The 17,257-nt window shown below is 39.6% G+C and overlaps 1 protein-coding gene across 6 annotated transcripts in view; it reads right to left on the reverse strand.

The window, feature by feature from the left end:
- PCDH9 (protocadherin 9) overlaps positions 1 to 17,257 on the reverse strand; it is a 931,878-nt gene that overhangs the window by 365,327 nt on the left and 549,294 nt on the right. For 3 of the 6 annotated variants that reach the window (XM_038375799.2, XM_038375807.2, XM_038375792.2), the window contains one exon: positions 2,520 to 2,721. The exons of 1 other annotated variant lie outside the window; for it this stretch is intronic. In XM_038375799.2, the coding sequence (XP_038231727.1) occupies positions 2,520 to 2,721 (202 nt within the window). The remainder of the gene's footprint in view (positions 1 to 2,519; positions 2,722 to 17,257) is intronic. 2 more of the 6 variants (XM_038375816.2, XM_043504578.1) reach the window with 1 other exon arrangement.

Genomic DNA, 17,257 nt, shown 5'->3' on the forward strand with positions numbered 1-17,257 from the left:
CTGTTTCTCTGTATTTTTAAAGATTGAATCCAATGCATATGTTTCATTGATGTAACAATATGGGTTCTCACTAAGGATTCCTCCTTTCCGCTGCATAATTGCACCCGTCATCCCACAGTATTCACAATGCTTTTTAACTATGCACACTACAGTAGGAATCACTTCAACAACCACTGAAGTCAAACTACCTCTAGGGTTGAATGCAGTAACTCTTTAACATTGCACAGCAATAATACACTACAGATGAAGACAGGAAGTATCAAAGATTACCATATCCAAATGACACAACATCATTAATTTAGGTAGGCAGAGTGTAATTAATCACATTCTAATTTTGCCCTAATGCTGGGTAGAACTTCTATTCATGTAAAGATGCTATGAGATCTTTCAGGCCCATAAACTCTCACAAACTCTATTTCACATCTCCTAATAAAAAAACAGGCATCTCCAGCCACACAGTGACCACTTCATTGGTTACTTGGGCAATAACTCAGTAAGGACTCAAGAGTTAAGAGTGGAATCTACCTAATCACCAGTGCCATTTCCTCATGCACCTACGTTTCCTGGGGTGACTTCTGTGCAAATAAATTATTATGCTCTGCTTAGCTTGTAAGGTTTGATGTGATATATAAGACACTATTTAAATGCATGTTTTAATTCAGTCTGATAAAATAATTAGTATAGGAAGCTATATTCCCATGCCTCACTAACCTTCACTACAGCTTGACCATTAGTTTCTCATAGATTTACCATGAATTTAGAGTCCCCAAAGGCTAAATTTTGCATAGTCACATCAGTTACAAATATCACTGAAATAGAGATATTCATATGAGCTTTAAACACATTTGCCAACTTCGGCGAGTTAGATCAATTTGTAATTAATATTGCATTATTGCACGGTGCAGTTGACACCTATTCGCAAATGCAGAACACTCCCATGTAAGACCTTTGTACCGAGTTTACTGATCCTGCTCTTTGCTCAGCTTTGTTTGATGGACTTTTATGCTATGTGCTATATAGACATATACAACTCAGTATCAGCAAAGCTCATGCTACAGTGCCTACAGGTAATGAATGAAGCCTTAAGACAGCCCTCTACTCTAGTTAAATATGTCACTCTTCTCTTGCATGGACAGGGAATTAATAGGATAATTCCACTTAAACTAATCAGTTACATATACTATACAAATTTTTCACTCTTAGCTGCTATACTACTACAGGTCCTTGTGTTTTTGTGGACTTTAGGTCACAGTTTGAGCTGGCCAGAAAACAACATTTCCATTTTGTGAAAAATGTCAAGCTCTGGGAATTTGTTTTTGCTGAACAAGACCAAGACCTTTCAACAGTTTTAATGAAGAAAAAAACAACAACAACAACAACAAAAACATGTATGTGACAGAGAGACAGAAGTTACACAAACCCCAGAATAGCCAATAGCCCAGTGGTTATTGTGCTTACCTATGATACAGGAGGCCCAGCTCCAAATCTCACCTTTAAATTAAACTATTGTTTATTATAGGGAGTTTCTTTCTGATTGTCTCTCTGCCCCGAGAAATGTTCCCAGAAAAAGTTTTGTCAAAATGAATAGGTTTCTGCGAAAAGTTTAGGTTTTGACAAATCAGCATTTTCCAATGACAAAACACTTTGTCAAAAAATTCCCAATGAGCTCTAGTCAATTACCAGTAGAGTCCTCAGTTCAGATGCATGATTCTCCCATTATCACTTGCTGAGCTGCATCTATAGTGCAGGATGCAAGCATTGTAATTTCAATATACTGTAAAAATGAATTAAATTAAAAGGAAAAATGGTTTCCCAGACATATAGATGCGGTGATTGTCACCCAAATTGCCCATGTGGAACATTGTAGATGAAACTCATATCCATTAGAGCCAAACATGAGCTCCCCAACCTCTCAAGCTAATGGAGAATTTCCATTTACTTTTGCAAGCGGAAGGGCTTTCAGTGCGACAGCTACTAGAAAGAGGTGGTACATAAATGCAAACTAGCCAGAAAACTATATGTACCCTAATTTGCTCAATTTTTTTTAATATACTTCAATGAAAAATTTCATCTACAATTCATTGTTCCTTTGATCTCCAATAGGTATTTAGGATGATTTCGTACCCCATCCCACAATGAAGACTGAAGCATCATTGTAAGAAGAAAGTGCATTGGTAAATACTACACAACACTGCAAATGACAACAAAGACAAGCAAGCTACCTTTTAGATCTTACTTCTTTCTTGTTTTTTCCACTCATCATGTATTCTGTCTATAAGTGTTTCCCAAATGAGCACAATACTTTTTTACTTGTGTTCCTTTTTTACAATCAACATCGTGACATGATATTTCAGGCAACTAATTTAACATGCTGTAAAATCTTCTGAACTGCTGTGACTAAATATCCATGCACATGCTCCACATCTCTGCAGCTTAAAAGTTTTTTAAAAAGTGAAAAGTGAAAACAAAACAAACAAAAACCTCTATCAAAGACTACAAAAGCCTTGACATCAACTCACCAGAGTTGGGGTCAGAGTTGCCATCAGCTTCAGTCCTCTTGTCCGGTGAGGCCTGGTCGTAGAATTCGTCCTGCGGCTGAACCAGAGGGAGAGGGTGTGAGATCAGGGTTCCACTACCCACAGGCTCATGGTCTCCTAGACCACTGTCACTGCAGCTTTCCTGGGAACCATCAGGGAGGTGAAACGTAACACGGCGCTGGGACTACAAAGAAGAGCACAGGACATGCTGATTAGTGCTCTTTTTTTTCTGTTCTCTCTCTTTAAAAAAAAATAGACTCCTGCAGCACTTTTTTCTAACCGCGTACAGCAACCCAGGGAAGAAGGCATGCAGGAGAGTGGAGGTTCAGAAGTTTCCATGAGCTCATCTGTGAAGTAAGTCTCCCAATCAGAAAGCACTTTTCTGTGTTTCTTGCCATGTTAAAGGGATGACATACAAATCTTGTCTTGAACAACAGAAACCTTTGGGAACCATGCTAAGAAAAGCATGCTACAGAACACTGATTGAATCGTCCAGTGAAGTCAGCAAACAGTGTGAACCTACACAATCAGTGTGTGTATCTTAAAACTTTTCCCCACTCTTTTCAGAACCAGAATGATAAAAGTCTATTTAAATATACTGTCCATTGTTGTGTGCTGTGTTGTTGTAGACATGTTGGTCTGAGGATACTAAAGACACAAGGTGGATAAAGTAATATCTTTTACTGGACCAACTTCTGTTGGTGAGAGAGGCAAGCTTTCGAGCTACACATAGCTAAGGAATAGCTCTGTGTGGCTCACCCACCTTGTCTCTCTATTTAATGATACTAACACTGAGCATTTATAACATAGCTTTGAAATTACAGTGATTAACTAGGATTTACAGAACACATCCGTGGAGTAGCTGATTACTACAACAGTTTTACAGAGGGGAAGGCTAAGGTTAGATGTCTTGCTCAATGGAACAGACTGAGTCAGAGCCAGGATTAGAAATTATCTCAAATAACAGGACAGGACTAAGGAATCTGACCAAAATATTTTCACAGGATACACTTGAAATGGCTAACAAACAATCTTGATTTTTAAACAACTCTTGACTAAGGAAGTAAACTGACTTTGTGAACTGTGACCAGAAAATGATATAGTAATTCCTCATGAGTCATACAGTATTGCAAGATGCAAACTCCCCCTTTTACCAGCTAGTGCCTATGGAATAGAATGAGGTTTTTCATAAAAGCAGTATGATCATAATATTAAGTGTATCATGAGATAACACTATATTCTCAGACACTGGAGGCAAGTAGAGTATCCCAAGAGAGGACCGTAAAACATCTTCCCTCAAAATCTGAATTATAGTAGTGGACAGTTTGAGCGATCTGGTTAGGTGAGATGGTATGGGATCCAGGGTAGATTCACAATCTTACTGCTGAGCTTTGGAAGCCTTTAGATTCTAATGCCCCCAGTCCTGGTCTGACTAAAGTCAATAGGAGCAGCATTGGTCCCATATTCATTATGATGTGGAGAAAATTTAGAGGTAATGCTATTAATTGTGTGTTTGCTCATATCAGCCATTTGAAAACAATTGTATAAGATAATCCATATCCTCCTCCGGCCTCCTTTTTTATTCATTGTACTTGGTCAAACCTAGATGCTTGATTGAACTCATATAGTTGGATTACTGCTTAACTTATTATCAAATAAGCTTGATTTTTTTATCTTTTAAGATGTTCCTCATGCTGTAATGCCAGCTTCCCAGCTGGTGCAAAGTGGTGTAGTTCCATTGAAGTCAATGATCTTTGTCAATTTATACCAACTGAGAATTTAGCTCTCAGTGTTTCATGACTAGGCCAACTTTTACATCAAAATATACCAGTTAGTTTATTTTATGACTTCTTTCACTATCTAGTTGATTCTCTGAACATACGGTGTAATCAATATTGCTAGCAGATTCTTTTTCCCTTAAAGATGAACAGAATACATTTCAATTGTAAACAAATATAACTGAATATCTTTTCCTTGTTACCTATCAGATCTGTGTTCTTGGACAACCAGGGCGCAATATCCAGCCTGTCTGACTCATGAAAGACCTTTACCCTCCTCCCTCAAGCCTCTGCTTGAACCAAAGCTGATCAGAAGAAAGAGTTACAAAAAGCAGTGAAAAGACATAGAGACACACCTAAACCCCTCTGGACAAGGGTGACAGGATTAAGGAAACTCCCCTAGCCTCATTTGCATCAAAGTTGGGACAGGGAGGTTCTCCATTAGCATACAGAATGGAGAACAGAGATTCCAAGGCAAGAACTGAACTGAATTCTGGGACCAGAAAAGCAGGAAAGCACTACATGATGGGGAATCTCTGCTCCAGATGTTAATGAACCCATGCCTCCACACACCCCACTCAGTAGTTATCAGATCAATTCTAGTAATAAATCCTTTATTGGTATACAAAATACTGAAGGTGCTTAATTGCATTGTAAGCTCCCTTGAAGGAACACTGTCTATAGCCAGGAATGGTCAGTTCCTATTATCTAGATGGAACAAGACAACTTTGGTATATTCCCTTGAGCCATCAGTTTACCCATAAACAAAGCCTGTGTTCTCCTTTGAACCATTGTTCTTTCCCTACAAAAAAAACTTACCCATGCTCAAGTAAGTGCTCTGATGCCTGAATCCAATATCTGCATCAGTTCCATTGGGATTTCATCTTCTCCTGACTGATTGTGCTGAGGGCTCTGCCTGTCTCCAGCATTCCGGACCCTCAGCTACCACCACCACCACCTGGGAATCCCAATCAATTCAAGCTTCACAGTGTGGTGAAAACCCATCTCTCTCTCTCTCTCTCTGACCCTGACTTGTGTGATCAGTTATATTTTTTCTAAACCTGACTTTTATAATCAAATTTAAGTTAGATTTAATATTATAACTGTTTTGTTTGTTTGGCTCCCCTTGTATGGTTATTACTTGGCAATGAATAACTTTCGTGGTTAAGCTGGTTGCTTCTCTCTCTCTCCCGATCCCTTGTGGGTGTTTTTGAGGAGCAACACTCCTCATACCTAAGCTAAATATCCCTGCAGCACCCAAAAATCCTGTGGGGTTTGTGCTCATCAAGTGGGTTACTACCAGAACAATTGTAACATGAAAGTGGGGATAACGATGTGCTGAACCTGGGCCATCTGAGGGTGGCAGCTTGGAAGTGCAGCTCAACCCAGCCTGCTGAGTCCAGGGAGTGCGGCTCGACCCAGCCTGCTCAGGCATACTCTATTTTGGTGTGGTGTCCACGGCATATGAGGGTGTCAGCTTGGAAGTGCTGCTTGACCCAATTTACTGAGTCCAGGAACATATAAGGGGTCAACTTGGGAGTGCTGATTAACCCAGTCCTTTCAGGCATTCTGTTAATATGTGTGGGTGGGTGGTTGTTCATCTGATTCTGGGGCTGGAAGAACCCAGCCTTGGGCAACCTAGATCCTTCAGGATATCTGCAATGGGAGGGAACTTGCAGAAGGAAGAAGTAGAACTCCATATGAGAACAAAAGTGACATAAGCAGTACATAGATAGAATTACAGAACCCTCTCCCACCTCAGAAGAGCAGCCGTGTTAGTCTGTATTCGCAAAAAGAAAAGGAGTTTTGTGGCACCTTAGAGACTAACCAATTTATTTGAGCATAAGCTTTCGTGAGCTACAGCTCACTTCATTGGATGCATTCGGTGGAAAATACAGTGGGGAGATTTATATACACACACAGAGAACATGAATGAACGTACCCCAAAGTAACAGGCGAATCTGGTAATATCCTCCATTTATTGCCAAACAACCACATTCAGAGTTCTGTATTTCCAAAACAAGAGATGATGACACTAGCAGGACTTTCAGCAACAGAAGAAAGACTTTTTCTTTCAATATTTGTGAAATAAAAGGGCAGCATAAGGCAATATCAATGGTTGAGGAAAACAGATCTCTAAATTAGGGAGCCAATAAAAATCTCTCTCTTCAAGACCATATAAAATAGTTAAGAAACATTAGGGTCTGACTCAGCTAAACAGAAGCATCTGCAATTCCAAGAGCATTCCAAAGGCCTGTAGGGTTATACAGCAAAGAAAGTTGATCGTATTTAAAACAATAATTCCTCATACTAACAGGCATACACAATCCATTACGGCTGCTTCCACTCCATTGTCATGTCAGGGTGTTATAACAAGGGAATTGGATACATAAGAGTACCTAGATAGATATGAGTCAGATTTTTCCTGGCTGATTAGTCAGCTGAAGATACATTTCACAGCCTCAACAATGATAGTGGGAGCTCCTTAGCTGACAGATCAGTTTTTGAAGTTGTACAGTGAAAGAAGAAAAGTTTCAGCTACAGGATTTTTTATGGAATTAATCACTGTAATATTGGAGCACCTCACAAATATCAATGGAATTATTCTCATAACTCTGAGGTCAGCAAGCATTATCTCCATTTCACTGATGGGGAACCAAGGCATATGGACATACATTGAAAGGTCAATCAGGAAACTTATGGTAGAGCCATAAATATAACACAAGATCTCCCAAGTCCCATTCTGATGCATTTACCCCAAGACCATCTTTCCTTTCCCGACAGCCCCAAATGTGATCCACCCTAACATATCAAGCACCCCAATAAGAAAATATTGTGTACATGCAACATTCCAAGCACCTCCCCAAGCAGCCTTCTCCTCCCTTTGTAAACCTTGTTGGCCTTCCAAACATACTGAACATTCCTTGCTGAATAATATCAAGGACCACTATGCTTTTGTTTTGAAAGGAAAGCTGCCTATATTTATTTTCCTCACTAAAGTTAAGTCAAACTGTTGGCAGCCAAGGAGCTCTCACGATCATTGTTCCATCTCATCTGTACAGTCACTAACTACAGCATTTCAAATGCAATTTTCCTCCAGATAGGATCAGTCTATGCTGAATAACAAGCTTTATGATCAGTGTACAGCACACCTAAAACATCCTGATCATGGATGGCAAGCCCTTATTATCTCAATGCAAGTTTTTAGCTGTATTTCATGCACACACATAATACTTCTACTAGCTTCTTAGCACTTTTTACTTTTCTAATTACAAAATTGAATAAATAAATACAATAAATACAAATCTAATTGTCTGTGTAATTGTAAGAGTGAGCCTAAGAGCATCATCATAGTTAAGACTGAGCAACGTTTCCCAATATAAACCATGTTTTTTCCCTCAGATACCATAAGTATGTGCTCCTAAATACATCATAGGACATGTGGCTAAGAAAATTCAGGAGGAAAGGGCTAAGGGTTTTTCTTTGTTTTTTGTTATTTTTTTTGTTTTTTTTTAAACACCTATATCTTTAGAAGATGGGAAGAGTTAAAAATCATGGCTTGAAACACTAATTTTGCATCTATGCAAACACCTTCACAACACACATTTGAAATAAGTTACTCCATGATGTATTCTAAACTTAGGAATGTTAACAAACAAATAAGCAAAAAAAAAAAAAGGAAAGAATAGATGTCGAAGTACTGAGTTCTGAAAAACTGATACGCCACACATCTTGTAGCTGTTTCAATGGCTCAAGGGATGAGATCCAGACTGGGATCCAAACTGTCACCTCTAGGGCTCTAGTTCAAATCTATCTCAGGTCAATACTGACTAAAAGTTTTTTCCGATCGAAGTAACTAAACAACAGGTGTTTATGTTACAACTACCAGTATTCCAAAGGATGTTAATTGGTCCATGTGATGACAGTCTCATCATGGAGGCTAAACTATTTTTCCCCACTTAGGTGGTGTCTTCCCCTGGCATTTCTGCCAAATATTTCCCCACTGTTGCTACCACAGGTTCAGGGTACACAGGGTTCCAGGCAGCCACTGGTGTTTTAGGTACTATCATCTATTTATGCTCAGAAGAATCCTGTAAATCACAGGTGCCTAAAATGATGATAAATCCAACTCAGTGGTAACAATAGTGGGAGATTTTAGTAAAAAATTCCTAAGGAAGACAAGCCTGAGAAGGTTTCAGAGTAGCAGCCGTGTTAGTCTGTATTCGTAAAAAGAAAAGGAGTACTTGTGGCACCTTAGAGACTAACAAATTTATTAGAGCATAAGCTTTCGTGAGCTACCGCTCACTTCATCGGATGCATTTGGTGGAAAAAACAGAGGAGAGATTTATATACACACACAGAGAACATGAAACAATGGGTTTATCATACACACTGTAAGGAGAGTGATCACTTAAGATAAGCCATCACCAGCAGCAGGGGGGGGAAAGGAGGAAAACCTTTCATGGTGACAAGCAAGGTAGTCCATCTTTGTGTGGAATGTTGGTGTAGAGGGCTTCTACATCCATAGTGGCTAGGATGGTGTTTTTAGGAAGATCACCAATGGACTGTAGTTTCCTCAGGAAGTCAGTGGTGTCTCGAAGATAGCTGGGAGTGCTGGTAACGAAGGGCCTGAGGAGGAAGTCTACATAGCCAGACAATCCTGCTGTCAGGGTGCCAATGCCTGAGATGATGGGGCGTCCAGGATTTCCATGTTTATGGATCTTGGGTAGAAGATAGAATACCCTCTACACCAACATTCCACACAAAGATGGACTACAAGCCGTCAGGAACAGTATCCCTGATACTGTCACGGCTAACCTGGTGGCTGAACTTTGTTACTTTGTCCTCACCCATAACTATTTCACATTTGGGGACAATGTATACCTTCAAATCAGCGGCACTGCGATGGGTACCCGCATGACCCCACAGTATGCCAACATTTTTATGGCTGACTTAGAACAACGCCTCCTCAGCTCTCGTCCCCTAATGCCCCTACTCTACTTGCGCTACATTGATGACATCTTCATCATCTGGACCCATGGAAAAGAAGCTCTTGAGGAATTCCACCATGATTTCAACAATTTCCATCCCACCATCAACCTCAGCCTGGACCAGTCCACACAAGAGATCCACTTCCTGGACACTACGGTGCTAATAAGCGATGGTCACATAAACACCACCCTATATCGGAAACCTACTGACCGCTATTCCTACCTACATGCCTCTAGCTTTCATCCAGATCATACCACTCGATCCATTGTCTACAGCCAAGCGCTACGATATAACCGCATTTGCTCCAACCCCTCAGACAGAGACAAACACCTACAAGATCTCTATCATGCATTCCTACAACTACAATACCCACCTGCTGAAGTGAAGAAACAGATTGACAGAGCCAGAAGAGTACCCAGAAGTCACCTACTACAGGACAGGCCCAACAAAGAAAACAACAGAACGCCACTAGCCATCACCTTCAGCCCCCAACTAAAACCTCTCCAACGCATCATCAAGGATCTACAACCTATCCTGAAGGACGACCCATCACTCTCACAGATCTTGGGAGACAGACCAGTCCTTGCTTACAGACAGCCCCCCAATCTGAAGCAAATACTCACCAGCAACCACACACCACACAACAGAACCCCTAACCCAGGAACCTATCCTTGCAACAAAGCCCGTTGCCAACTCTGTCCACATATCTATTCAGGGGATACCATCATAGGGCCTAATCACATCAGCCACACTATCAGAGGCTCGTTCACCTGCGCATCTACCAATGTGATATATGCCATCATGTGCCAGCAATGCCCCTCTGCCATGTACATTGGCCAAACTGGACAGTCTCTACGTAAAAGAATGAATGGACACAAATCAGACGTCAAGAATTATAACATTCAAAAACCAGTTGGAGAACACTTCAATCTCTCTGGTCACTCGATCACAGACCGAAGAGTGGCTATACTTCAACAAAAAAGCTTCAAAAACAGACTCCAAGGAGAGACTGCTGAATTGGAATTAATTTGCAAACTGGATACAATTAACTTAGGCTTGAATAGAGACTGGGAATGGATGAGTCATTACACAAAGTAAAACTATTTCCCCATGGTATTTCTCCCTCCCACCCCACCCCCCACTGTTCCTCTGATATTCTTGTTAACTGCTGGAATTAGCCTACCTTGCTTGTCACCATGAAAGGTTTTCCTCCTTTCCCCCCCTGCTGCTGGTGATGGCTTATCTTAAGTGATCACTCTCCTTACAGTGTGTATGATAAACCCATTGTTTCATGTTCTCTGTGTGTGTGTGTGTGTGTATATAAATCTCTCCTCTGCTTTTTCCACCAAATGCATCCGATGAAGTGAGCTGTAGCTCACGAAAGCTTATGCTCTAATAAATTTGTTAGTCTCTAAGGTGCCACGGGTACTCCTTTTCTTATTCCCAGAGAGTAGTTATCAGTGGTTCACAGTCATGCTGGATGGACATAATGAGTGAGGTCCTCCAGGGATCGGTTCTGGGTCTAGCTCTGTTCAATATCTTCATCAATGATTTAGATAATGGCATACAGAGTACACTTCTAAAGTTTGCGGATGATTCCAAGCTGGGAGGCTTGGAGAATAGGATTAAAATTCAAACTGATCTGTACAAACCAGAGAAATTATCTGAAGTAAATAGGATGAAATTCAATAAGGACAAATGCTCTTAGGAAGGAACAATCAGTTGCACACATACAAAATGGAAAATGACTGCCTAAGAAGGAATACTGCAGAAAAGGATCTGGGGGTCATAGTGGATCACAAGTTAAATACCGGTCAATAGTGTAACACTGGTGCAAAAACGACAAACAAACAATCATTCTAGGATGTATTAGCAGGAGTGTTATAAGCAAGACACAGGGAAGTAATTCATCCACTCCACTCCACACTGATTGGGCCTCAACAGAAGTATTGTGTTCAATTCTGGGCCCCACATTTCAGTAAAGATGTGGACAAATTGGAGAAAGTCCAGAGAAGACCAACAGAAATGACCTATGACGGAAGTCTGAAAAAAATGGGATTGTTTAGTCTGGAGAAGAGAAATCTGAGAGGGAACAGGATAACAGTTTTCAAGTACATAAAATGTTGTTACAAGGAGGAGGGTGAAAAATTGTTCTCCTTAACCTCTGAGGATAGGACAAGAAGCAATGAGCTTAAATTGCATCAAGGGCGGTTGATTAGGAAAATCTTCTTGTCAGGGCGGTTAAGTATTGAAATAAATTGCTTAGGGAGGTTGTGGAATCTCCATCATTGGAGATTTTTAAGAGCAGGTTAGGCAAACACCTGTCAGGAATGATCTAGATAATACTTAGTCCTGCCATGAGTGCAGGGGATTGGACTAGATGACCTTTCGGGGTCCCTTCCAGTCCTATGATTCTATTAGTTTTGCTGACATTTATGGTCAGAATTGAAATCTAAATTTTTCTTCATATATTCAATCCTAGATTATCATTAAAACTGTGCAAAACTCTGTAGTTTACAGAATTCCTTTCATTTTATCTCATTCCTCATGTACATGTATTTGCACTGCATGTGTTTGAGTATCAGATGGACACAAAAATTGAAATTCAACTGAAACCACCCATGTAAACCTATGAGGAAGGCCAGGTTCCCTCAACTGTTTTTTGAAGTTTAACAAATTTAAATTTAACAAAACTCAACATATTTTGTGCTGTTTCAAGTGTAATTGAAACACAGCCCCCTTTAGTCACCTGATGCAGGAGATTCCATACAGATCATGAGAATGATACAGAAAATTTCTCATGCCTTTGATGGTGTTATAGTATTGTGACACTGGCTGACCATGTCATCCTAGAGTGTATTCAGGTCAATTCACTTGTGTAAATCTAAGTAAAGATTAGTTGTATACATGTGTATTCATATGTTTCAACTTCATGAAAACAAGTGGAATTTTACTGTTATTGCTTCTGCTTATCTGTTTCTGTCATGATACAAAAACAAACATTTGTATGGTAAATACCCTTGTTACTAAATTACCCATCAAAGAAGCTTGTGAAATACTAATGAAGGACTTAAGGACTTTAACAGAAAATGCTAATTTCAAAGCAGTTAGCCATCATGCATATAAGAGGTCAAAAGTCTAAGTTTCAGAGTAGCAGCCATGTTAGTCTGTATTTGCAAAAAGAAAAGGAGTACTTGTGGCACCTTAGAGACTAACAAATTTATTAGAGCATAAGCTTTCGTGAGCTACAGCTCACTTCATCGGATGCATTTGGTGGAAAAAACAGAGGGGAGATTTATATACACACACACAGAGAACATGAAAGAATGGGTTTATCACACACTGTAAGGAGAGTGATCACTTAAGATAAGCCATCACCAGCAGCAGGGGGGGAAAGGAGGAAAACCTTTCATGGTGACAAGCAAGGTAGGCTAATTCCAGCAGTTAACAAGAATATCAGAGGAACAGTGGGGGGTGGGGTGGGAGGGAGAAATACCATGGGGAAATAGTTTTACCCTCACTCACCCTCATCAGAGAAAAAGCCCACATGGTTAGAGATACTTCTTTCTTCGTGAACGTACTATAAATATGGATTCAAGGAAAGATCCTGTATCTCTGAACTGTTTGGATTCAAACAGGACAGAATAACTGAATGAGAAGACATATCAGAAGATAGACACTAAACTGGAAGGAGTGGTAGATACACTTGAGTGTAGGGATACAATACAGCGGGACCTAGACAAATTATAGGATTGGGCCAAAAGAAATCTGATAAGGTTCAACAAGGACAAGTGCAGAATCTTGCGCTTAGGACGGAAGAATCCCAAGCACTGCTACAGACTAGGGACCAGGTGGCTAGGCAGCAGTTCTGCAGAAAATGACCTACAGGTTACAGTGGATGAGAAGCTGGATATGAGTCAACAGTGTGCCCTTGTTGCCAAGAAGGCTAATGTCATTTCATTACTGTATAAGTAGGAGCATTGCTAGCAGATTGAGGAACGTGATCACTCCCCTCTATTTGGCATTGGTGAGGCCTCATCTGGAGTACTGTGTCAAGTTTTGGGCCCCACACTACAAGAAGGATGTGGAAAAATTGGAAAGAGTCCAGCGGAGGGCAACAAAAATGATTAGGGGCTGGAGCACATGATTTATGAGGAGAGGCTGAGGGAACTGGGATTATTTAGTCTGCAGAAGAGAAATATGAGGGGGGGGGATTTGATAGGGGCTTTCAACTACCTGAAAGGGGGTGCCAAAGAAGATGGATCTAGACTGTTCTCAGTGGTACCAGATGACAGAACGAGGAGTAATGGTCTCAAGTTGCAGTGGGGGAGGTTTAGGTTGGATATTAGGAAAAACTTTTTCACTAGGAGGGTGGTGAAGCACTGGAATAGGTTACTTAAGGAGGTGGTGGAATCTCCTCCCTTAGAGTTTTTTAAGGCTTGGCTTGACAAAGCCCTGGCTGGGATGATTTAGTTGGGGATTGCTCCTGCTCTGAGTAGGGGGGCTGGACTACATGACCTCCTGAGGTCCCTTCCAATCCTCATATTCTATGGTGCTATAATCCCCAAAGTTATTATGGGTAGTGCTGAAAGACTTTTGGGAGACTGGCAGTTTAGTACATCACAACCACCCTTTGGAGTTATTAACTGTGATTTTACTTATTGTTATATTTTACCTGCTTTAAATTCTCAATAACTCTCATTTATTTTCTAAGTTAATAAATCCATAGTTAGTTTATTATAGAATTGGCTGCCAGCGTTGTCTTTGGTATAAGATCTGGAGTACCAATTGATCTGGGGTAAGTGGCTGGTCCCTTGAGACTGGAAGCAACCTGATGATGTGATTTTTGGTTTTAATAATCTTTCATCACAAAGTTCAGTTTGTCTGGGTGGCAAGAGAAACTGGAAAGTCGAAGGGGACTGTCTGTGAGTCCATGTTAAGACTTGTACAGAGATCCAGGAACTCACATTTGTTACTGGCTTGGTGAAATATAATTTTAGAACACTCCACCAGTTTGGGGTGTCTGCCCTGACAGTTGTCTGACAGTCTGCCCTGAGGTAAGTATTCAGAGTTGTCAGCCACTCCAGACAGCGTGACAAGTATCATCAGTGTTTTCCAACATTTAAGGATTATTCAAGTTACACTATGAATGCAACTTTGTTCTGGGGAAGGTAGTTGAGACCAGTTGGCCAGCTAGCTGATGCCTTTCATCATAACAACAAACAAAATTGCAGCACACAACAGAAAAAAAACAGCCCTGAGTTAAACAGATTTAGTTGTCTGTTGCTCATCGCAAAAAGTGAGAGCTGATTGTGGCTTTCCAAGAATATGAATTTCAGCTTCCTTAAATACTCATATAAATAATAGCTATAGTATTTTGTGAATGTCACAGCAACAACAACAAAATGCCTTTCTTTGAAAATATTCCTAATCTTATTGTTCAGGTACAGAACAATAAAACTGTGTTTGCCACAACATATTCAATTTTCATGGTAAACTTATTTTATTTCAAAGCATTAAAACCTATTTAAATATACACTTTAGTCATAGCTTATCTTTTCCTCCCATATATTCTGCTGTTACAGTTTTTTGCACTTTTGTTGCCTTGATGTCGTGAGTTGTAATTCAAAATAAACAACGCAATTTTTTTAAAAAGTAGAGTCAAAAATCTGGAACTCTTTGACTGCTTTCCATATGCTGTAGATTGCTATAAATGTTAAATGTACTGTGCCTAAGTACTGTATTTTCAGGTTGATACTAGATTTACATTTGGAATTTACTACAGTATTCTTCAGTAAGTGGCACAGAACAATCTTAAAGCCCTTACTGAGGCAAAACAATTGTCTTTGAAGTGAATTTTGACTTTAGCGATAATTTTGCTGAGCAAGAACTTTTGAAACCCCTGTAACAATTTATTAAGCTTTAGGGACTGATTTTCAGAAGTGGTCAGCACCTCTCCACCAGGCCAGACTTTTCAAGAGCTTAGCTTAATTTAAGTATCCAGTTTAAAAAAAAATGCTCAACAACCAACAACTTCCGTTGTTCTCAATAAGCACTTTTTGAAATCTGTCCCCGTTATATAGGTGCCAAAATGGTAGTTTTTGGGTGCAGAGCTCTTTTGAAAATCTGACCCATGGTGTTTTGTATCATTATTGTATTATGTTTATCAATAAATGTCTAAGACAAAATTTGTATTACCGTTCTGGATCTCTGCTTTCCAGAGTTACAGTACTGCACACAAATTCGTCCTTTACCTTAAAATGTGTCTGCACCATATAATCTAAAATTTTAAAAAGAAAGCCCTCCAGCCTGTATTGTTGCAAAGCTAACACGCTGAATGAAAACCATGTATGAAATGACATAGTGTTGTCCTCGTTAGTTATAAACCCAAACCCTAAACAATGGGCTTGATTTTCTTCTTAACACAACTGTAAATTAAGGACTCTTTCTCCAGACAAGCAAGAGTCACCAGACCTTCTTGTTCAAACCAAGTTGAATTAAGCAATGCAGAATGGCCAACCAATGACATCTATTATATCCAACAAGGGAATAGATTCTCATTTGATGGAAACTGTCATAGAGGTATTGAAGTAAAATTTGGAATATATTTGCATCACCTCACAATCTACCCTCCAACCTCATCCCCTGCAATATCAGTTCTGGATTCGGCCATGCTTTGTGAAAATAAAGGAGAGAAGAAGATTTAAAAAGAGAAACAAAGGAGGACAAAAAGAAAGCAAAGCCAATCTGACATTTTTCCTGATGACATGACATAATTGCTTAATCTATGGAAGCTCAGAAAACAGCCTGAAAACAATATATTCTGAATGAGAACAATGAGGGAAATATCTGTAAACCATGTATTCTACTGATTCTAAAACCCACACATGAACAATAAATAAAGTTAGATCAACAGAAAGAGGGAAATATACTCCAGAAGGACAGGAGAAAATGGAGAAGATAAGAAGTTGTATGTGCACATTGTTAGAGGAAAATGTTAGGTAATAAATATATGTTTCTACTGAGCCCCAGGCGGGGGCTGTTTTCTTTAGATTGGCCCTCTTTGGGTCATATCAGATATTGTCACTTAATGCATTGCAGCACCCAGTTTACTCTCATATAATTTGCTTGATAGGACTGAGCATGTAACTGGAGCAGAAGAGATGAAGGTCAGATGTACTGAAATAATAAAATAAATAATAAATAATAATAATAATAATAAATAAATAAACCGAGAAAAAATGGACTGGCCATTTTAGTCAGAAATGACAGACAGGTTTTCAGAGTACCATTACATTTAAGTAAGTAGTGTAACAGAACACAGGCAATACAAGGTTATTTCCTTGTCTCTGCTAGACAAATTCTTCTCAGGGCTGGAGATATTTAGAGTATGAATTCCAATGTGATCATGGAGTTGTGTGGTGGGGGACACCCTATTTATTTATTTTAACTGAAGCCAAAAGAGGCCACAGACATATATCATATTATTTCAGTCTTAAAATAATTTATTCCCTCAGGGTGGAAATGGACCAGATACTTCAAGGAGGCAGGTTCTCTACAATAATATAAATATAATATAAAGTAACTCTGCTAAATGTGCTTACCAAAAGGATTAAAAGTCTCCAAAAGTTCATATATATGTATGGATTATCACTGGCTGTAAAAAACATATTAAATTGTTAAAAAAAAGCTTACAACTCAGAAGGCCAGATTTTTTTTGTTTAAATTTCGTATACCATGACCATCTCTGCAAGCCTAGAATGTACTTCTATGGGCAGATTGAAAAGCCCTCAAAACAAAGATTTATATAATTTAGATCAGTCATCATCCAGAAGTCATCAACCATTCCCCCACTCCCTTTCAAACAGAATTGTAGGGCAGTGGCAGGCTGGGCGGGGTTTGTTAGGAATTTTCAAGAATGAAGGGCTCCTTGCCTCTCCCAAGCAATTG

Source organism: Dermochelys coriacea, chromosome 1, assembly GCF_009764565.3.
Source record: "Dermochelys coriacea isolate rDerCor1 chromosome 1, rDerCor1.pri.v4, whole genome shotgun sequence".
NCBI lineage: Eukaryota > Metazoa > Chordata > Testudines > Dermochelyidae > Dermochelys > Dermochelys coriacea.